This window comes from Suricata suricatta, chromosome 7 (genome assembly GCF_006229205.1).
Source record: "Suricata suricatta isolate VVHF042 chromosome 7, meerkat_22Aug2017_6uvM2_HiC, whole genome shotgun sequence".
NCBI lineage: Eukaryota > Metazoa > Chordata > Mammalia > Carnivora > Herpestidae > Suricata > Suricata suricatta.
In genome coordinates this window covers 118,198,765-118,222,347 of record NC_043706.1, presented here as the reverse complement: position 1 = coordinate 118,222,347, position 23,583 = coordinate 118,198,765, and the positions used below count along the sequence as shown (strand labels likewise).

The 23,583-nt window shown below is 41.6% G+C and overlaps 1 protein-coding gene across 1 annotated transcript in view; it reads left to right on the top strand.

Annotated features, from left to right (window-relative positions):
- The window catches only part of MAP3K5 (mitogen-activated protein kinase kinase kinase 5), a 199,501-nt gene that overhangs the window by 321 nt on the left and 175,597 nt on the right, over window positions 1–23,583 (top strand). Inside the window, exon 2 of the mRNA XM_029943234.1 lies at window positions 2–339. Within this exon, the coding sequence (XP_029799094.1) occupies window positions 2–339 (338 nt within the window). The remainder of the gene's footprint in view (window position 1; window positions 340–23,583) is intronic.

The window sequence follows — 23,583 nt, the reverse complement described above, 5'->3', positions numbered from 1 at the left end:
CGGCGGCCGAGGGCGAGGAGAGCCAGCTACCGCCGCCGCCACCGGGCAGCTTCTGGAACGTGGAGAGTGCCGCCGCCCCGGGCACCGGGTGTCCCGCTGCCACCTCCGGGAGCGGCGCCGCCCGGTGCCGGGGCAACTCGGGTGGCGGAGGCGGCCGACGGACCACGGTGGCATATGTGATCAACGAAGCGAGCCAGGGGCAGCTGGTGATGGCCGAGAGCGAGGCCCTGCAGAGCCTGCGGGAGGCGTGCGAGACGGTGGGCGCCACCCTGGAGACCGTGCAGTTTGGTAAACTGGACTTTGGGGAGACCGCGGTGCTGGACCGTTTCTACAATGCAGGTGCGTGTGCAGCCCCTGCCCCATCCTCTATGGTCAGGGGCCCCGTTTTCCCTGGCCTCTGCAGGGGTGGGGGGAAACGTTTTACTAGTCTCCAAGCGTGCTTCCTACTAATTTACTTCTTGCCCCACCTTAAAAGCCGTGAGCGGCGCTGCGTGACTGACTGCTCCTGGCGCCCGCCGCTCCTGGGAGAGAGTGGGTGCTGGTGCAAGATCCTGGGTGTTATTTGTGGCGGACTCACCCACTGACCCGCGCTGGAGCTGTGGGTCCGTGCGGTCCTAATAAAGAACTTTTCAGCTTTTCAACAGGACGAGATACTGCCCCAGTCAGGCCTTCTGCCTTGGTGTCGTGGTTTCTCTTGTTAGTTTTGGCCCATATTTTCCTTCTTTATATCCCTGTGACTGAGATGACGCTCTCATTTTTTTCTGTGTAGTTTTGGAAGTACAGGAACCACGCAGCCCGCTGCTCATAGGGTATCCATACGAATTTGCATGCCGAGTCGTGATCTTCCCAAGTCATTTTACTTTAACTAGTGGCTTGAATGTTCCAGTCTTACGAATTTGAACTTCCAAATCGTTACTTCCAAAAGCCATCACCCTACAGCTTGCACTAAACTTACGTGGTATCTTTGTTAGGATTTTGGATCTTTTTTTTTTTTTTTTTTTACCGCGTATATACCATGATGGGCTGGAAAGTACATAATGTACATTGTTTAAAATGCTATTTGCTATTTTCATGATTAAGATTAGCTTGGTTGTTAAAGTGATTGCTAGCATAATCTATAAAAAAAATCCGTAAACATCTTTTTAACCTATCGCAGGTTTCAGAAAGTGTCATTACAGTTCTAGTGACTGATGCAATTAGCTATCTGTTGGCTAACGTTAGGAATAACAACATGCTGTTGAAATTAACCTTCAGTACCCTGTACAGCCAAATAGAATATATTTCTAAGTGTGGGCGGAAAATTTGATTTAATGGTGGTTTCAAACAATAAAGTTTTTGCATTTGTGATCACATTAACGGTTTTATATTCCAATTTTGCTTTCAGTCCTGATTCTCTTTAGTCTCTTCAAAACACCTGAAGTAGGCTTATGTCAGCTTTGGAATTGAGCCAAAGCTGAATATTTTAAGAACAAGAAGAACTTCATGTTAAGGAAGCCAGACTAAATAAACTAGGGCTTTCTGGTGCTGGTAGTTTTTTAGTGTTGGTCTTCATAACTGAACATAGTATGATATATTATAGCTTAGCTCTTTGTGTGACTTGCTATAAAAATTGCATAAACGTAACTTTTCCTAAAAATTACAGCACTCTTATTTTTGGCTTATGATTTGGAAGAAGCCTCAAAGAACTGAAAGATATGTGAGGAAAACACCCAAGCAAATACTGAGCCTATTTTTATTGCACTGATAGAGTCAGTATTTTTTTTATAGGGCTCTCTGAAAAAAATATTCTAAATTCTAAGCTAATTCGAAAGGAAGTTTCCTAACAAGGCTCACTTACTGTTTATTCTCCAAATACTGTCTGTCTGTGGGAAAGGGAGAGAGGAAGATTACAAGGGGACGGACATTTGAACTGTGTCTTGTTGAATTCTCCGAACAAGCCTGAGAAGGAAGTACTTACTGTTCTTCTTGAAGGAGAAAACCAAGGGCTCCATAACTGGCCTGGACTCCGATGGTGACTCGTCAGTGCAGGATTCCACTGCAGGTGGCTGGCCCTAAAAGGTCATCATTGCCCTTGCTACCTCCATTTAGCTGGGCTGATGTCCTCCCAGAGTCCAAGGAAGCTCCCTATCTTGGAATCATGTGATGGGAGCTGACTGGGACCTCACAAGCCATTTAGGGACAGTGTGGAGTCGTGAGGGGGACACCCAGTGGGAAGACCTTTATTTCCAAACCAGCTCTGTCCCATCTACCGCTTCATTCAACCTGAACAGGCCCCAATTTCACCCCTTCCTGTGTGCGTGACGGGAACTCTGAGCCCTCTCATTCAGCACTGAAGATGTGACAGAATGATGCTGGTATCAATTCTGTCCAAATTCTGTTTTTCTCAGCTGAGGGTTGCCGAGAGTTTGAATGGTGGTCGAACTTGTCTTCTGATTTCTGAGAGAGCGCTCACTCCTTCTCCACCAGGGACCCGGTTTTCTGTAAAGGGCCAGATGGCAAATATTTTAGACTTTGCAGGAGGTCCTCTCTCGCAGTTACTCAGCTCTGCAGTTGTTACAAAAGCAGCCAACTCAGTACCGAACAAGTGCTTGTGGCTGTGTGTTCCAGTAAAACTTTATTTGTGGGTCTTGAGATTTCAATTTTATATACTTCATAAAATAGTATTCTTTCAATTATTATGTAAAAAAAAAACCCCATTCTCAGGTTGCAAGCTGTACCTAAACAGGCCTGGCAAGATTTTTGGCCCCTGTGCCATGCTGTCTTTTGTTCTGCTTTCATGTACTACCTTCACTTTGGAGCTGAATCACCAAGATATACTCAGAACAACGTCCCTCAAGTGTGATCTGAGTTTTCATGCTGGCTGTGCTCTGAAGTGTGTAATTGTGAATGGAGCCCTTCATCTCCTCCAAAAGGGTCTGATGTGGAGGGGGAATGAACTAAATTTCTTTTTTTTTTAAGTATTAAAAAAAAATACTTATTTTTGAGGGAGAGAGCACGAGGAGAGGGGTAGGGTGAGGAGAGAAGGTCAGAGGATCCTAAGTGGGACTCTGTGCTAACAGCAGTGCGGGTCTCAAACTCATAAACCGTGAAATCACAACCTGAGTTGCAGTGGGTCGCTTGACCGACCAAGCTATGCAGGAGCCCTGAACTACATTTCTAAGATTCCCTCATTTAATCGTGAGTTTGCAAAGGTAGGGCAATGTGGTATGCTGAGACAGAGCATCAGAACAAGAGTGTCCAGATCTGGATTCTGGCCTTTGGTTCTTGTTTAATTTGGAGCAAGTCATTTAAAATCTTGGAAAAGTGGGGTGCCTGGGCGGCTCAGTTGGTTAAGCATCCAGCTTTGGCCCAGGTCATGATCTCGTGGCTCATGGCTTCAACCTCCGCATTGGGCCCTTTGCTGACAGCTCAGAGCCTGCTTTAGATTCTCTCTCCCCCTCTCTCTCTCTCTCTCTCTCTCTCTCTCTCTCTCTCTCTCTCTTTCTCTCTCTTTCCTTTCCCTGTGCACAATACATGCACACACTCTCTCAAAAATAAATTAATAGGGGTGCCTGGGTGGCTCAGTCAGTTTAACATCTGACTTTGGCTCAGGTCATGATCTCACGGTTGGTGAGTTAGAGCCTCAAGTCGGGCTCTGTGCTGACAGCTCAGAGCCTGGGACCTGCTTCAGATTCTGTGTCTCCTTCTTTCTCTGCCCCTTCCCCACTAACGCTCTGTCTCTGTCTCTCTCAAAAAATAAACATTAACAAATAGATGTTACACATTTTTTTTCAATTTCAGAAAAGAGTAGAAGGTTAGAATAATCGGTCTGTCAAATTCTGTACTTTAAAGTTTCATTCATATAAGAGGAATTACGTTATATATTATACAAAAATACATAAATTTATGTACATAAATTACATTAATACAAAATGAATTATTTTAATCCCTAGAGGTGAATCAACTACTTGTATATATCATGTTCTCAGCCCCTCAGGGAGTTCAGGGTGAATTTCCATTCAAGTCTGGCTGCAGCAGGGCATCTGTGAAGATCCTTACAGAATGCCTTGGGTCCCAGGAAACATTCTAGAATCAGACAGCTTAGGGCAGGTTCAGAGGTGACAGCTGAACTGAGATGGAAGGGTGAACAAGGACTACTCAGACTACCTCAGCTTACTGGAATAGACAAGAACTTAAAGCTGGGTTACATTTTTACCGGCTTCTCCCTTTCCATGTGTACTGGGGTCTTTTGAAAGTATAGACGGCTGTTGAAGGTTTTCCCTATTTGATTATTGTTTAACCATAATCTAGTTTGTTCTTTGACTACACTTGTCATTTTCTCTTTCATTCTCATTCTGAGAAGAAACTAATGTTCTTTCGAAGCTTTTGTGAAAATTCATCATGTTTACATGTGTAAGACTATCACTCAGATGGCAAATGGCAAGCTAACAACACCCCTTCCCAGCCCCCTGCATTGTAGTCAATTTCCATAAAATTTTTATAAAAATGAAGAGATGTCAGTGATACGTTAGTGATACAGAGCTACTCCTTTCAGATTGATGGGTCCACCTGGCAGGATCCTGGCAGGATCTCAAAAAAATATATTTTTAATGAACATCAGTTCTGTGAAGTATAGCTAGAATAGGCTTTGTTGTCCATCCCCCACCCCCAGCCCTTTGCTTATAAGAAAACTGAACCATAAAGAGATTATATTCATTTATTCAGGTGAAATGACGTAAAGTTGCTGCTTGGAACCAGGAGCACACTTTTGTTTAGAAACACTCTTATAGGTGTTGGTTAGATTCTGGGATTAGCCTGTGAGAAGCCTTGTTAACTCAGTGTACTTGAAATATGAAACCCACTCACTACTTTATTATTTAAAAATTTTTGAATGTTTATTTATTTTTGAGACAGAGAGAGACACAGAGCTTGAGCAGGGGAGGGGCAGAGAGAGAGGGAGACACAGAATCTGAAGCAGGCTCCAGGCTCTGAAGCTGTCTGCACAGAGTCCGATGCGGGGCTTGAACTCATGAACTGTGAGATCATGACCTGAGCTGAAGTTGGATGCTTAACTAACTGAGCCACCCAGGCGCCCCAAAACCCACTCACCACTTTAAACATTCTGGAAAATTATGTTCCTAAGACTGAAAACTGGGACTCTGAACACATCTTTCCTTATGTTAAATTCAGTTACTTAAATTTTTTTAAATGTTTATTTTTGAGCAAGAGAGAGACAGTACCAGCTGCGGGGGAGCTGGGGAGGTGGGAGGGGGGACAGGGGAGAGGGGTAGGGAGGGAGACACAGAACCTGAAGCAGGCTCCAGGCTCTGAGCTGTCAGCACAGAGCTCTACATGGGGCTTGAACCCACGAACCATGAGATCATGACCTGAACCGAAGTCGAATGCTTAACTGACGGAACCACCAAGGCGTCCCTAGGCTCAGTCATTCTGCATTCATCTAGTTTCTGGTAGCATCTGGTTAGAGGTAGGGACATTTCTTTGAATTGGTGAGGATGAGAGGAGGCAGTATGGTGGCGTAAAGGACAAAGGAAGGCTTGGAAGGCTGCAGGGAGAGGAGTGAGGGTGGGCAGGGGTCTTGACCCTTGGTGACTTGACCAGGAAGAAGTGATGCCAGCAGGGATCCATGAGCACATTGACCTCTTTCAAGCTTCTTGCCTTGTGACCTTGTAATTATAGCCCTTGACATCCTGTTGCTGTAAGATCCGGGGCCATTGCTCTACTCAAGGCCTCTTCACTCCCTCTCAGTGGGCTTGGGAGGAGATGGGCTGCCGGCTTCCCTTTCCGTGTCAGCCATTCCATCCCCCAGGGTTCCCACCAGGCTCACTGCAAGTGGCAGTCTCTTCCTCAGCCCCTCACCCTGGAGTAACCAGGGGTAACGGGAAGGAAACACATGCTGGTTGAACTTGTAAGACTTAGTTTTTATATTCTCATCTGTATTATCTTCCTGCTTTGCTCAGGTCAGGATGAAAGTCACCCATTTAGGTTATGTCATTGGAGAAGCATCTGAACTTTCTGGGCTTTGGTTCCACTTGCTCCCAGCAAGACGTCCCGTCTTATTTGATAAAAAGCAAAACGAATACAACCTTTGTCCCCCGTCTATCCCAGACTGAGAAGTTCTTGAAAGTTGTCCAGCCCACTTCTGCATTTTCTACTTTTAAATCCAGTGAGGCTTTTGTATATATAGTCTCATATACTTTGAAGGAGAAGGTGAAATCTGTATTTCGTTTTTATATATAATTTTTATGTTTTATTATTTATTTTTGAGAGACATGGGGGAAGGGTGGGCAGAGACAGGGAGACAGGGGATCTGAAGCTGGCTCTGTGCTCTCCGTGCATTTCTTAAATAGTGGTTCCCATGGACCAGTTTTAAAAAATTGGAAAACTGACATGTGTTTGTCAACCTTTAATTTTTCCAAGTAAGGATATTGAATAGAAAAGGAGAGAACTTGGCAACCAATTACCTACTGCCATGGTTTCTTAAAAAGAAAAGACATTTTTTATATTCAATTAGGGAAGGCATAACCTTAGAATAAAGAATAGTTCTTTGAAGATAATAAATGCATGAGAAAACTCACTATTATTCAACCCCCCCACCCCCACCCCCCCGCCCCATTTCTCCAAGGGTGAGTGAAAACTTTACCTTACCAGTCAACAGAGCAATGTTTTGGGAACCTGATCTAAACCACCTCTTAGGCCCTTTGTACTGTCACTGCTCCTTTATGCAAGAAACAGGCCTTAGCAAAATTATCAGTAGAGCAAACAGAGACCAACTCATAAGGAAAATCTCTGGTTAAGAAGGTATTTTTAAAAAAAATCCCAGTGGTTTTTCATACATGGTTCTCTGGGCTTTTAACTTTTTGCTGGCATATCACTGGGACAGTTGCTACCTACCCACTGTGAATGCAAAGCCCTGGGCTTCCTCTTGTTTTGTTTTGTTTTGTTTTTGGATGACTGGTCTGTTGAAGTAAAATTATAATTTTCCAAAAAGAGGTTTTGTAGAAAATTGGGAAAAAAATAAAACTAAAAAGGAAAAATTCCAAAGCACTAAAATAAATGTTTTCAGAGCACCCATTTCTTACCCCAACTTGTCAACTTCAGATGGTCATGATTGCCCCCGCTTTCCAGGTTCTTGGGATCCTGATTTCTTTCTTCAACATGGCCACCTGTGTGCTTGAGACGTTCATCAAGTATGTAGTTCTAGTGTGTTCTCTGAACGAAGTCTAATTATAGGTGTACAGTGAGCCTTGTCTCACCAGTGGCTCCTGCCTCTGCCAGCCTTCTGGGAGTTTTCTGCTATAGGTCAGTTCCTCTCTGGTGGCTACAGGGACTGTCCCCTGCTTCCTGTTTCAGAGGCCTGGTTAGAGGCCCATTCAGTTCCCATTTCTGGTTTGCAGGATAAAATTGGTGTACAGCTTCTTTGTGGAGCAGTAGGGGGTCGACAAGCACAAAGCCCAGTGAATGTGCAAATCTCTACCAACAGGTACCGCTGTTTCTGCTTTCCAAGTTGTTGCCCCAAGTGGTCCCTTCGGACACCACTCCCGTCCACAAGGGGCCAGATGACAGTTGAGAGTGTGGTAAATAGAGGGCCGGGGCGGGGGTGGGGAGCACTGTTGCAGGAACCCAGAGCTCTGTGGATAGGAGGGAGAAACCGGAACCCACAGCCTTGGGAGGGGGGGCCTCTTGAATACAGCCTTGTCTTCCCATGATTGGGATATAGGTAAGGGAGGAGACTGGCTGTATTTAAGAAAGGTACCATTATTATCAGGGAGCAAAATTAAATTAGCAAATTTTATTAGTGGTATATAAGAGCAAAAAAGGAAAACAAAGCAAAATTATAAAACTTTAAAAAAATCCACTGGCGATTTCTAATACATTGATCTCCTTAGTTATTTTTCTCTCTGGCTGGCAATATTGGTTAAAGAAACTCATCAAAATATGTGCCAGATTATTGGAGGAGGAGAAAGGGTGTGAGACGAGGCTGATTTTTTTTTAACGTTTTATTTATTTTTGAGAGAGAGAGAGAGAGAGACAGCATGAGCAGGGGAGGGTCAGAGAGAGAGGGAGACACAGAATCCGAAGACAGGCACCAGGCTCTGAGCTAGCTGTCTGCACAGAGCCCAACGTGGGACTTGAACCCACGAACTGCGAGATCATAACCTGAGCCGAAGTCAGACGCTGAACTGACTGAGCCACCCAGGCGCCCCAAGACGAGGCTTCTTAAGGTCTTACTGAAATATTCCAAAAAAATATTTTAAAGCAAGTATCTTATGTAAGTTTTTCATCATATGTAAATTTTATTTTATAGTGTTTTTTTTTCTCAAAAGAAAATATAAAAACGAAGAGATACATAATGCAGGCTACATCATGGTAAGTTTCTTTGGGGAGACAGAAGGAAGGAGAGAAAATTTAAATGTTAACAGCATCTCCCACTAAAAATCATAGTAGAGCCGATCTCTGTCACTTAAATGCCACAGATTGCACAAGGTGACAAAACATTCCATTACAAGCAAATATTTTCTGTTGTAGTAGGTCATCAACAATGAGGAAAGCAGTTGCCTTTGGTACATGATTCATACAGGAAGGAAGTTATATTCCTTTATACAGCAAGTCTCTTAAAATGGTTGTGGCCAATTATATCAGTATTCTCCAACACGCTAAGTTGCTTCTAAGAACTCCTAGGAGAGCTACCCGAGTGAATATCCATGAATTACAGGCCATGTGTTCATGGACTCCAAACCATGTCAAATCAAGTATTTGCCTAAACCAAAGAATTCATTCTCCTTTAAAAATCTTGGTTACCCCTATTTCTACATTTTTAAAAACATTTATTTTTGATAGAGAAAGAGGCAGAACATGAGCTGGGTAGGGGCAGAGAAAGAGAGAGAATGGGAGACACAGGCTCTGAAACATGCTCTAGGTTCTGAGCTGTCAGCACAGAGCCTGATGCGGGGCTCAAACTCACGAAACCATGAGATCACAGCCTGAGCTGAAGTCGGAGCCACCCAGGCACCCTATTGACCCCTATTTCTTATTAAAAAGTCATCTGAGGAGAAGCAGTAAACCCAGACTATTACATGTCACATATGTCTTAACATCACGGTTAATTTTTCTAATACAGTAAAGCTTTGGTTTGCAAGCATAATTCATCCTGGAAGCATGTTTGTAATCCAAAACACTTGTATAACAGAGTGCAATTCAAGAACCATTGGCTCAGTTGTACTCATGTGACATTGTCATGTATTGCTTGTATTGAAAGACATCACTTGTTTATCAAGTTAAAAGTTATTAGAAATGCTTGCTCATCTTGTGAAACACTCACAGAACAAGTTACTCGTAATCTAAGGTTTTACTTATGTTTGTTGTGATAAATATCAGCTTACAGCTAAGGCAGCCAGATAAGGAATGTGTTTCCTGCTGCATAGCTTTTACCTTCAGCTAGGTATTTTTCAATTTATAGTTGGGTTATGTTGGGGTGCAGGTGATTTTATTTGGCAAGATCAGAATGATAATATAAATATATGCTGTCTTGTACAATGTCATCCTCTTTTGATTATCTCTATAAAGTAAACAGATGTGGCCGAGTAATTATCTATATTTTACAGTTGAGGAAGCGCTTCCTTGGCGAGGGTATGTGATTTGGCCAGAATAAATCATATAGCTGAGTACGAGTTGAACTCAGGTCTTTGGACTTCCAGATTGAGGTGGTTATTCCACTATGCCACACTTCCCCTGCAGTGAAAAGAATTTCCAAGCACATTTGCTATTTAAGAGGATCACTGGTAACATCTTGGTCCATGGTGCTAGGATTATTATGAGGAAGAGTCAAGGTCATGAGGCTTGACTTCTGGTCTCCTCTTGCTAACAAATTTCAGTGACTTCTAGTTAATAATCTTGTAAAATAGCCCATCAGAAAGCTGCCTTTGACATTTCTCTAGGGAGAAAAAAGAGAGCGTACAGCCTGGGCCGAGTGCTGATTGCCAGTTGTTGGGTTGGAGCTATAAATTGAGCCGTCTCCAAGCAAGTTGTAGGCTATTTTCTGGACATGGTTCATCAGAAGGACTGCCAAGGCAAAACAAGCCTTTCTCTCGAGGAAACCTGAGAGCTGGGTTTACAACATAGCCTGGAGAGAGTTTCTTTCCTTGGTTCCCTAAAAAATTCTGCCTCCTGAGTTTAAGTCACTTTCCTCTAATGTTAGAGCATGTATTCTCAGTAATTCAATTCCATAAGCATGCATCGATTACCTTTGCTATACCTCTTACTATGATGGATGCACTGAAGGAGAGTCATGAAAGAGAAGCAGGTGTAAATCTGCAGAAAAATAGAAGCTTATCACATGTATCTGTTTCCGTGGGAGAAACTGATGCTAAAGAACTCAGGAGGAGTTCCATGTACTCCCATTCTTTCCACCCAACTAGTTTTTTAAATGTTTATTTATTTTCAGAGCGAGAAAGAGAGAAAGATAGGAGAGAGAGAGAAAAAAGAAATGAATGAGTGGGGGAGGGGCAGGAGGGAGCAAGAATCCTAAGGAGGCTCCTCCCTCTTGGCGAGGGGCCTGACATGGGGGCTGGATCCCATGAACCCTGAGATCACGATCTAAGAAAAAAAATCTCTGAGAAAAAAATCACGAGTTGGACGTTTAACTGACTGAGCCTCCCACACACCCTCCAACTAAGTTTTAAAAAATATTTTTAAAAATTAAGTTACAAAACATTTCAGTCATAAAGAAAGTACATAAAATAGTTCACATTCATTCACTACCTACATACTGTTAAACATTTTAACATTTGTTTCATTTCTCTTTCATTCCCTTTTAAAGAAACAGGTTATTCTGGACAAAACTAAAAGCCTCTTTCTGCCACATAAATTTCCCTTCCTGGGAAAAACGCTTTTTTCATCAAAAGTGTTAAATTATGATTTTCAAAAATCTGAAGTCATGGCTTTCTGCAAATGTAAATCTGTGTTAAATATTTGATTAACGCATTATTTAATTAGAAAACCAGTAAGATTTTATTTATTCTCTTTTTTTAAATTTTTTAATGTTTTATTTATTCTTAATACAGAGAGAGACAGATCACGAGAGGAGGTGGGGCAGAGAGAGAAGGAGACACAGAACCGGAAACAGGCTCCAGGCTCCGAGCTAGCTGTCAGCACAGAGCCTGACATAGGGCTTGAACCCACGAACGTGAGATCTGACCTGAGCCGAAGTTGGAGGCTTAACCAACTGAGCCACCCAGGCACCCCAAAAAACCAGTAAGATTTTAAAGTCAGTTAAAGGAGACTTTGAAGAATGGATGTTATGTGTGTGCACGTGCGCACACACACACACACACACACACACACACACACACACAGAGTCAAGAATGCTGAAATGAATTTGCTAATAGACGCAAAACTGATTAATGCTCTGTAAGGCAAATCTGTAAATGTAAATGTTGAGAGTTATTTTTCTACAGAATGGAAATCAATTGTATCTCTATCAAACAGTATTCACTTACATTGCTGTTGGACAAGAATTATTCACATTGCTATCAGTTTTGCACAATTTAATGTTTATCCCCAAAGCATTGTAAAATGGATTCCTGCCTAGCAGGACAATCAAAGGTGCACAACCTTTTAAAATCAGATAATTCTGGGGCTCCTGGGCGGCTCAGTCTGTGAAGCTTCTGACTTCGACTCCGGTCATCATCTCATGACTAGTAAGTTCGAGCCCATGCCAGGCTCAGTGTTGACAGCTCAGAGCATGCAGCCTGCTTCGGATTCTGTGTCCCTCTCTCTCTCTCTGCCCCTCCCCTGTTCATTTTCTGTCTCTCAAAAATAAATAAACATTTAAAAAAATAAAAAAAAATCAGATAGTTCCCAGAAGATGCGCTGTACAAAGCCAACCCTCCACTGACAAGATACCCAGTATTCTCTTTTACTCATTTCCAAGTCGTTAACAACTTTTTCTCACAGGTTGGTCATTCTCAGCAGGCTCAATGCCTGTGGTTTTCTCAAGGGCCTGTTTTTTGCTCTGCTGTTCTGCTGTCTGACACTCTGACTGCTCTGAGAAGGTCCTGGCATCCCCCCTTGTAGCTAGGGCTCCTCATCATAGTTGTTTCAGGTCAGGAAACATGTAAAAATTGGATATTCGAGTGTCAGTCACCTAGGTTTTGGGTGTGATAAGAGGTATATTCCATGTGGTCAGAACCAAGTCAGACGTACACCAGTGTGATGCCCGCAGTGTCTGTGAACCCAGCTTCCTGCTTCTATTAGGAAATTATCATCCTTACTAACGGGAACTTCAGTAATATAGACTGCTCCTGATAGCTTTAGGTTTTGGAGGAAAGAAAAATCCTTATAATATTTTAGAGGGCTGGAAAATCGGTATAAAATCCCACAGACCAAATAGTTTACTTGTAATTTAAGGCAAGTCATAGCCAAGTGAACATCATGCATTATCATGTACCGGGTGCTGTCAGTCATTACATGCTCAGTCATTTTCCATCTTTGTAAAGCTTTGTGAGGCAAATAGCATCAAGGGATCACTTTTATATATGGGAAAACTGAGACCCTGCAAGGATTATCACCTTGCCCAGTGTCACATGGCTACTCAGGGGCAGAACCGAGTTTTGAACCTAAGACTTATTCTAGAGTCTCTTCATTTATAATTCTACTCTTCTCTCTCTCAGAAATAAACTTTTGAAAACACTTAAATTCTTAGTAATCCCATGATTCTAGTCTTCTCATCAGCACTCATTTTTTGCCTACTTAAAATCTGCAAGATTTCATTCTAAGGTCTGTACAAAATAGTGTAATTTCTGTCTTTTATGATCTTACACTAAATTCAACAATTTAATAAATAATTATTGGGAACCTATCAGATGCACAGTGCTGCTCTACCTAGTAAGTAAGTAAAAAACCCAAGGGAATATTTTTGAGGACTTCATGATGTGGGTGATATCATTGAACAGTGCACATGAGAATGCTGTTTATTACTGCTATAACAGGTGTGAGGATGCATTGGAAATGAAAATCGTACGCACCTGTAAACTGTGAGTTGGTCTCCCTACTTTATTTTTATATGAAATCAGTATCATACTGAAAATCACTTAGGTTAACTGCCAGGTTTTATTAAACAGCTTTAAGATCTTTTGTAAATATTGATAATATCTCATTAAGTTGAATTCCAAGGGAGTATTTAGAATTTTTTAGTGAAGAAACAAATTTTTTTATACTGACGCTTATGGAAGTAGATTTATTGCCTGAGACTTGGAGCCTTTTTTCATATATTATTGTTTTCTAGTAGTGGAATTTGATCTCTATGTAAATTCTCTTGTATTAACCTTTTCATTTTGTGAAAAAAAGTAGGGTATTTTAGGTCACTGAAATATGCCAAAAACATAATTTCAGCTAAATATTCTTTAGCCCTATAGTTCATAATAAAATTGTGTTACTTGCTTATTGTTGATGCTTAGAGTATATGGTCCTTGGTTGACAGAAAATAGTCAGCCTTAATGCCAACTTACTGAATGGATGGACCAGAATGAGAATAATAAACACAATTTCATTTAGATAATTAAGGCAGACATGTGTTGGACACACTCTTGATGCAGAACTGTATCTATATTGTGGTATACATAAAAAAAGACTAAAGTTGAAATCTAGGTTACCTTTGAAGGTTCTAAACAATATTTATGAATTGTACTTTATATAACATTTGTAATTATTTTTCAGCTGCATTTATGCAGCTGATATATATTAGTTCCATAAAGACAACAATTCCTAGATTTTTAGGAATTGGGTCTTGGGAACCTGGCTTTGACCGATTGACTGAAAATTGAGTTACTTGTAGGGCTGGGCAGTAGGATTTTAGTTTTTCAAAACTAAGTCCTGGATGGTTTCCCAGATACACTGGCCCAGTGTTTACTGTTTATATACCATCAAAGGAAGACAAGGTTTGTAGACCGTCTAAGGGGGTAGGGAGTCTAGCTTTAAAACTCAAGGTATGTTTAGGTCTGTGTGTGCTAGTAGTTGCAAAGCACAGTTGGGGTAGAAGTTGCTTGATCTAGGAAATTAGAGAACAATGTTGCAGCTTGCAAGTGAGTTGCGACAAGAATAGTTGGCTTGAAGGTTCTTGCCAAGCAACTTAGTGCTGCCAGTATTTTATGTGCTTCAAGTACACTTGGCAGTTGGTAAATCTGAAATAAAATTGGAAAGGAAATGCTAGCTTAGACTTTTAACAAAGCCTTAGACTCTTCCTTTATCAAATCAGTAGTATAGAAAACTCATTCAATCACTAACTATGACACACAGTGGGATACCCGAGCCCTGATACGGCTGAGGTTAGTGGAATGTCAACCAGCAGATCTGCATTGTTCTCAGAGTCTCAAATTAAGGGCTGTCAGCATTGTGAAATCTTTGCAGTCATTTGTGCCTTTGACTTAACATTTAATTTCCGGGAATATCTTGTTAGTGTTTACTAGTCCTTTCAACATGTATTCAAATGAGTGGCAGAGTTGTAAGTATTACTTTTGATTCATTTGTATCCCACTAAGGTATAAGTGACGAAAACTCACACTTATCATAAATGTAGTATGTTTACAAAGTTCACTTTTTAAAATTCTTTTGATGAAATGAGTTGGATGCAAAGATACCCTAATTAAGAAGACAAATTGCAGGAGCGTTTATAAGCTGCTGACATTCAGAACGCCTGGGTGGCTCAGTCGGTTAAGCATCCAACTTCAGCTCAGGTCAGGATCTCACAGTTTGTGGGTTTGAGCCCCACATTGGGCTCTGTGCTGACAGCTCAGAGCCTGGAGCCTGCTTCAGATTCTTTCCCTTGCTTTCTGCCCCACTGCCGCTCACACTCTGTCTGTCTTCCTCAAAAATAAGTAAACATTAAAAAAAAAACAACGGAGCTGCTAACATTCATTGGGGTTCATTAATGACAGGGTTAGCAAATGTCTTGCCTGGATTTATGGGAAGTTTAAAAGTTCAGACAGGATCCTTCTGTTCTTGTTTCCTTGTTGGAGACAGCATTGAGGGAGGAAAAAAGGCAGACAACTCCCAACAAGAATTTGTAGGTAACTGAGCTTAAGTAACTTTCATAAAGTTTTATGGCTACATTTGTCACTGTCATTACCTGTGGCACATTTGTACCCATTTATGAAATCATTGAGACGGTAAAACCTTGATATCATACGAGTGACACTCTTCAGCTTCCCCCAAATCTCTTAGGCACTTACAACTAAAATTAGGATACTGCTATATCCTCCTGGTTTACCTCCAACACTGACACATACTTTCACTGTTTGCTGAAATGTAGGTAAAATTAACAGGTAAGCATTGCCTCATACTTTCTAAGCTGCGTGGAGCTCTGGACTCTGCATTTAGTCAGGTTTTAGTAAAAAAGCCGGTTTCATCTTGTTAAGTATATAGTGAACATTCTTCTTTTGATTATTCAGATGTGTAGCTCATTCTTATTATGTATTTCCATTCATTTTTAATCTGGAGTAGGCCAGGAAGGGCCAGATGTCATTCTTAGGTGGTCCCAGAAGCAAGAGAGCTGTTCACACAAAAGCCTGTTGGCACTGTGTTGTGAAGTGGTTTGGAAATTTTGGAGCAAGATTGTGCTGTGGTATTGATTTACTTTTTTTAAAATATATTTTTAAAATGTTTATTTGTTTTTGAAAGAGAGAGAGATAGAGCATGAGCAGGGGAGGGGCAGAGAGAGGGAGACACAGAATCCGAAGCAGACATGGGGCTTGAACTCACAAACCGTGAGATCATGACTGTAGCCGAAGTCGGACGCTTAACAGACTGAACCACCCAGGCGCCCCTGTACTGTGGTCTTTATATGTTGTCATGCCTTGATTGTCCCAGACCACTGCTATGTCATAGATTTGGGCTTTCCTCTGGAAATATCATTAGATATTTTGGAATAAATTTGCAGAGGCAGATATATGAAGCAACCATAATTTTTCTATTTTCAAATTCTACTGTTTTGGGTTTGTTCTCATTGGTTTGTTTGTCAAGGGAGTAAAAGCATGTTACTTAAACAGACTGCTGTGTCAGAGGATAAGCCACATTTAATTTGAGAAGATTTTCTGAGAGCATTAAAGGAGAAATAGGCTATGATTGGAGAGTCCAAGGCTTTAATCTGCTTTCAGTTTTCGGTTACCTGGTCTAAATGCTAGAAGCTCAATTTAAGATCTGGACTGGCTTGTAAGCTTCTGCTGACCTTCTGGTTAGTCTATGAGAATTACCTTTTCAAGACTTGTAATTGTCCTCTTTAGCATAGAAAGAAGTATTGCCCAAATTTTGAACCAAAATATGTACCTAATATGTGCTCACCAGAGAAACTCCTTCATGAATCCAGAATATTGCTTGGTTATTTATGACTTTAAGCTTTACATGCTTATTCATTTAAGCTAAGAATAGTCATGGAACAATTATCAGTCAGTTAAGCATCCAACTTCAGCTCAGGTCATGATCTCACAGCTCTTGAGTTCAAGCCCTGCTGCGGGCTCTGTGCTGACAGCTCAGAGCCTGGAGCCTGCTTCAGATTCTGTGTCTCCCTCTCTCTCTGCCTCACATCTACTTGTGCTCTATCACTCTCTGTCTCTCAAAAATGAACAAATGTTAAAAATTTTTTTAAATCTGTGTAATATTTTTATTACATGTTTATGTCAGTGCCCCATTATCTTTTGTCTCTTAAAATAATCTCTTAAAAGCTACTAAATGAAATTTTATTTGCTTTGAGATTCAGTATCCAAGGCATACTTGATTTTTTGAGGGGGAAAAAAAGATTATTGTTCCATAAATTTTGCATCATATGTGAAATGACTAAGAAGGAACAACTGAAAAAGTCAAGTCCAATGTTGTAGGATAACGAGAAATCCTTTGTTAGGAAGGTCTGACATAGAAGGAACAGTTTTGGGGTATTTAAGGGATCGTTAAAATAGAATTCTACATCCGTTTTCCTTGTCTGTCTTGTTTACCCTGTATTTTGAGTACCTAATAAAGTACTTGGCACATAATAGGCACTTGATACACTTGATACATATTGATGGGTTGGATGAATGAATATTGTGCACTTTCCCCTCCTGGTGTTTACTTATTGGTTTTGATGTCCACCTTTCCTCATTAAATGTGAGTTAAGCTCCTAAATGGCAAAGATCACCTTTTATGGGTCCTGACATCCCCCAGCTCGTCTGTGTCTGTGCACCTGTAGATGTGTGCTTGATCACACTTAATGCCTCCATAGAATAGAATTCAATGAAATCACCTATTCCCTGGGGAACTCCCAGTCTAGTGCAGGAGACCAGCCTATAAACATGTAGTAGGTTGTGCAAATCACTATACTGGAGGTGCTTTGAGAACGCAAACGACAGGATTCTTCTGGGGAAGAAAAGAGCGTGGAGGACGTTGGCTCAGCGTTTGGACAGTAGGTGATATTTTAATTGAGTTTGAAGGGTAACACTGAAACCACTTATTCTATGTCAGGCATGTTAAATTACGGAACAAGCGGGTCTTCCCAAAAGAAAGAGGTAGAATAAAAAAGAGGGGCCATTATGGAACCAAAAAACCCACCAGCATTAAAAATGGACAGAAGAAGGCATCAACTAGTGAGAAAGAGAAGTAGTCAGGAGGTAGGACAACGGATTGGGGACAGTTCAGAGAGAGGGAGAGAGAGAGAAAAGGAGAGTGAGCTACCTGAAAGCGCCTTGAAGGGTGCCTTCAGGAGGCCGGGAAAGCGGGCGGTTTCACAGAGATAAGAGGACAAGGCTAGAAAACCCCTGATAACGTTTGTCAGAGCAGTTTCAGGAGACAGGTGCTGGTAGCTGTCAGGATAGTGTCTGGAGTGGACATCGGGAGGCACATAATGGAGGCACATATGTGAAGAAATGTGTTGGTAAGAGAAGCAGAAAGAGAAGGTGGTTGCTGGAAGTGTGAACCCTGCTCCGGGAGGAGGGAGGAGGCAGGAGGTCCTGGCCTGGTCCTTCTGTAGGTCCTTCTCAGGGACAGGACGTGCCCCGTCGCCTCAGATATCATTTCCATCATCTCTGTGGGAATGTGGAATACAATTCCCAGCCTTTCTTTGAGAAAGAACTCTCTCGGAGCATAGCCTTTTGTAAATGTGCTTGTTTTCTTGCGAACTGGAATTCGCTGAAAATAGAATTGCTTTTCCTTATTCTGTAACTTAGATAAATTTGAATGCACAGTGATAGAGCTTTTGTTAGGTGTTCTTTAGTGGTTGAACTCAGTTTACAGAAGTGGAGGACCGGTTGAGGAAGTGAAGGTGCTCACGAAGAAAATGGATATGCTCAGGCTTGGGAAGTTTTTAATTCATCTGTTTCCAGTGGTCAGAATCACAGGCTTTTGTTTTGTTTTGTTTTTTAATCTTTAGAGAGAGAGAGCACAAGCAGAGGGAGAGAGAGAAAGAAAGAAAGAAAAGATGGAAGGGAGGGAGGGAGGGAATCTTAAGCAGGCTCCATCCCATGATCCTGGGATCATGACCTGAGCTGAAATCAAGAGCAACTGAGCCACCCAGGCAGACCTTCACAGGCTTTTGAAACTAAGGAATAAGCATTGGGACCAGCTGTTTTCTTAACCACTTGAAATACTTCATTGCTTATGACACTGGCTGCTTAGAAGAAAAATGATTCTTTTTTAAAAGGAGACCTTTTTACTGAGTGCCATCTCACTTTGTAAACTTCTAGTAGAATACTTTCTTTAAAAACTCTGATCACCTAAAAAAATTTTTTTTAATGTTTATTTTATTTTTGAGAGAGCAAAAAAACAGGTAGGGGAGGGATGCCTGGATGGCTTAGTCAGTTAAGTGTCCGACTTCGGCTCACGTCTCGATCTTACTGTTGGTGGGATCAAGCCCTGCGTCGGGCTCTGTGCTGACAGCTAGCTCAGAGCCTGGAGCCTGTCTTCAGATTCTGTGTCTCCCTGTCTCTCTGACCCTCCCCTGCTCATGCTCGCTCGCTCTCTCTCTCTCTCTCTCTCTCTCCCTCTAAAATAAATAAAAACAGTAAAAAAAAAAAAAAACCAGGTAGGGGAGACAGAGACAGGATCTGAAGCAGGCTCCAAGCTGTCTTCACGGAGCCTGACATGGGGCTCGAACCCACAAACCATGAGATCATGACCTGAGCTGAAGTTGGATGGTTAATAGACGGAGCCATCCAGGCACCCCACAGAACCCTGATTACTTTTTAGGCTTTCTTCTCATTAGGTTCAGAATCACTCGTGGGAGGAGGCTGCTCTGACTAGATCAGCACAGCAGATCCTGGGTTATCCTGAAGTTACTCTTACTGCCATACGTGTGCGCTCATTTGTAGTCATCGTCCTTTCCCAAAGAAGCTCCCTCCCCCTCAAAAAAAATATTATCTGAATAGTTACTGCTGTTTTTTTTAGTGGCTTAACTTGGAATCACCTCCCTTGAGCCTTATCTTTTTAAAAATATTATTTGTTTTGAGAGAGAGAGAGAAAGTATGCCCACAAGCAGGGGAGGGGCAGAAAGAGAGGGAGAGAGAGTGAATCTCAAGTAGGTTCTGTGCTGTCAGCGTGAAGCCTGACATGGGGCCCGATCCCACAAACAGTGAAATTATGACCTAAGCTGAAATCAAGAGTCAGATGCTCAATGGACTGAGCCACCCAGGCGCCCAAGGCTTATCTTTTATACCTCCTGCATGTAGAGAGGAACACAGTATTGGCTGATGTTTCTGAGGACACCCCCTTTCAGAGGGAGTCTTAGGTGCCATACTTACCAAAATGGGAGAGGGAAGGGACACATTTGTTTAGAAAACTTCTGTGTTTTTAAGAAATAACTCTAAGAAGGGGTACCTGGGTGGCTCCATCAATTAAGCATTCAACTTTGGCTCAGGTCACAATCTCATGGTTTGTGGATCTGAGCCACACATTGGGCTCTGTGCTGACAGCTTAGAGCCTGGAGCCTGCTTTGGATTCTTTCTCCCTCTCTCTCTGCCCCTCCCCTGCTCATGCTCTGTCTCTTCTCTGTCTGTCTCTTTCAAAAACAATGATAAACATTGAGTGTCTGCTGACGGTGTTAATTGCTGGGTACAATGTAAGTTTACCAAGGTGATTTAAAGACACCACCAAGAGTGGCGGTTCAGGGCGTTCCACCCTCATTCAGTGCTTGTGTGATTATATTTTTGAAGTCTTATGCAGGGGCACCTGGGTCACTCAGTCAGTTGAGCATCTAACTTCGGCTCAGGTCATGATCTTAAGGTATGTGAGTTCGAGCCCTGCATGGGGCTCTGTGCTGACAGCTTAGAGCCTGGAGCCTGCTTTGGATTCTGTGCCTCCCTCTTTCTCTACCCATCCCCTGCTTGCACTCTGTCTCTCTTTTTCAAAATAAATGAATCTTAAAAAAAAAAAAAGAATAATTTTAAGGACTGAGGTCTCCCTGTCCCCTGTTTTTATAATAGGAGACTAACAGAGCCAAACCTTGGATAACCTATCTTGAAAATCAGTTCTCAGGGTGAAACTTGAATTTTCTAAAAGAGCATTTCCAGAGAGAATATATTTTTAAATATTGAATTGTTGAGATAGTACAGAATCTTCTTTGATAATAGTAATCATAATGGTAATTATAACAATAAAAAGATTAGGGTAGAAAGATTAATTGTATAGTTTTCTAGCAGCAAACCAGCTAGGTTTCATTCCTTTGTTCATGTGGAATGAACAGAAATGCCCGTTTTTGGGGTCAGATGTCTCCTGTGAGTGTATCTTTTTGAGCCCGGGTTCTCCCCCCTGCCCCTGAGAAGCTATAGGTGCAGCCGTCTGCTGAACACCCCACACCTCCTGTCACACGGGGCCTCTGGCTCGCTTCCCTGAGACACTGGTGTCCTCTTCTCCTTCCTAACGTATTACCACGTTGCACTCAGTTTTAAAAACCAGAATCCTGATCTAGATTTCTTTATTTTATATAAATATATATATATATATTTAAGTTTGTTTATTTTGAGACAGAGATGGGGGGAAAGAGCAGAAAGAGAAGGGGGGGAGAGAGAATCCCAAGCAGACTCTGCACCGTTAGCACAGAACCCGATACAGGCTCAAACCCACGAACCATGAGATCATGACCTGAGCCAAAGCCGGATGCTTAGACGACTAAGCCACCCAACTACCCCTAGATTTCTTTAAAATAATCATGGCGGCACCTTGGTGGCTCAGTTGATTGAGGGTCTAACACTTGATTTTGGCTTCAGGTCATGATCTCACTCACGGTTTGTGAGATCAAACCCTGGCGTTGAGCTCTGCAGTGACAGTGCAAAGCCTGCTTGGGACTCTCTCTCTCCTTCTCTCTGTGTCTACTTCCTGCCAAATAAAATAAATAAACTTAAAAAAATAACTTAAAATAATCATGAATTGTATACATATTAGGAATATCAATCCCTATTTTATGGTGACAGATGGTAGCAACATTTGTGGTGAGCACGGCTTAATGTATAGAGAAGTTGAATCATCATGTTGTACACCTGAAACTAATATAACATTGTATGTCAACTATACTTAAATAAAAAAAATTAAGAATATCGATTCTTGGGGTGCTTGGGTGGCTCAGTTTGTTAAGTATCCGATTCTTGATTTCAGCTTAGGTCATGATTTCACAATTCATGAGTTCAAGCTCTGCGTCGGGCTCAGTGTTGTCACTCCTGGGGATTCTCTCTCCCTCTCTCTGCCTCTCCCCCTGATCATGCTCTCTCTCTTTCTCTTTCTCAAAAATAGTAAATAAGCTTAGAGAATTTAAGAAAAGAATATAAATTCTTTTTTTTTTTTTTAATTTATTTTTGATAGAGAGAGCGCAAACAGTGGAGGGTCAGAGAGAGAGGGAGACACAGAATACGAAGCAGGCTCCAGGCTCTGAGCTAGCGGTCAGCACAGAGCCCGACGCGGGGCTTGAACCCACGAACCGTGAGATCATGACCTGAGCCAAAGCTGGACGCTTAACTGACTGAGCCACCCGGGCGCCCCTATAAATTCTTTATTTTTCCAAATTTATTACATTATTTCTTTAATTTGAGTTTTAATATAGCATTATAATTCTTTACATGTATCTTTTTATTAGATAAAACTTAATCATTTGTGAATTCTGCTATTTTTAAAACTTTTTTTTAATGTTTATTTATTTTTGAGAGAAAGGGAGACCGAGCACAAGCGTGGGAGGGGCACAGAGAGGGAGACACAGAAACTGAAATAGGCTCCAGGCTCTGAGCTGTCAGAACAGAGCTCAATGTGGAGCTCAAACTCAGGAACAGAGAGATCATGACCTGAGCTGAAGTTGGATGTAACAGACTGAGCCACCCAGGGGCTCCTTCTATTGCTTTTAAGTGAAAATTCTTGCTTCATACTTAGATCTGAGGATTATTCTTTTGTATGTTCTTAGACAAAGTTTAATAGGTTTTCTTTTTACGCTTGACTCCTTCCATCTTGAATTTATTTTGTTGTATGAAGTAGGAAAAGCAATGTATCTGAATTCCAATGTACTGTGATTGAGAAAAGGAAACATGAGCTAAGTGAAATTTACAACCATAATATTTCTCTAAATATCACTTAATATTTATTCATGGCATAGTCAGAACTACATCAGTTATTTCTTTATGTTTGTTATTTATTTTTGACAGAGAGACAGAGCATGAGCGAGGGAGGGGCCGTGGGAAGGAGAGGGAGAATCCCATATAGGTTCTGTGCTGTCAGTGCAGAACCTGATGCTGGGCTTGAACTTGCCAGCCACAAGATCATGACCTTAGCCAAAATCAAGAGTTGGACACTTAAATGACTGATCCATCTAGGTGCCCCTAAATCAGTGCTTCTAGTAGATTTACAAAGTGTGCAACCAATATTTAATTCTAGAACATTTTCATCGCCTCAAATATAAACCCTGTACCCATCAGAAGTCACTCCCACATTCCCCACCCAGCCCCTAGCAACTGCTATTCTGCTTTCTCCCTTTATGAATTTTGCCTATTCTAGATATTTTCATAGAAGAAGAATCATACAATATGTGGCATTTTGTGACTGACTTCTTTCATTTAGCACAGTGTTTTTAAGTGTCATTCATGTCATAACAAGTGTCAATCCTTCACTCTCTGGCTGAATTCTATTTTCATTACATGGGGGTCTGTAACACATTTAGTGTATCCATTGATCAGGTGATGGACTTTTAGCTTGTTTCTACTTTTGGGCTAAAATGAATAAAGCGACAATATACATGTTTTGGGGTGGACAAATGTTTTTCATTCTCTTGATTATATACCTTGGAGCAGAATTACTGATTCACATGGTGACTCTATGCTTAACATTTTGAGGAGCCACTAAGCCATTTTCTAAAGTGCCTGTACCATTTTCTGGTACCACTGATAATGAATTAGAGCTCCATTTATCCATATCCTTACTAATGTTTGTTCTTGTCTGTCTTTTTGATTCTAGATATCCTAGAGGTATGAAGTAGACCTCATTGTGGTTTTCATTTGTATTCCTCCAATGATTAATGATATTGAGCATATTTTCATGGGCTTATTGGTCATTTGTACACCTTTGGAGAACGATGTATTAAGACCTTTGACCATTTTT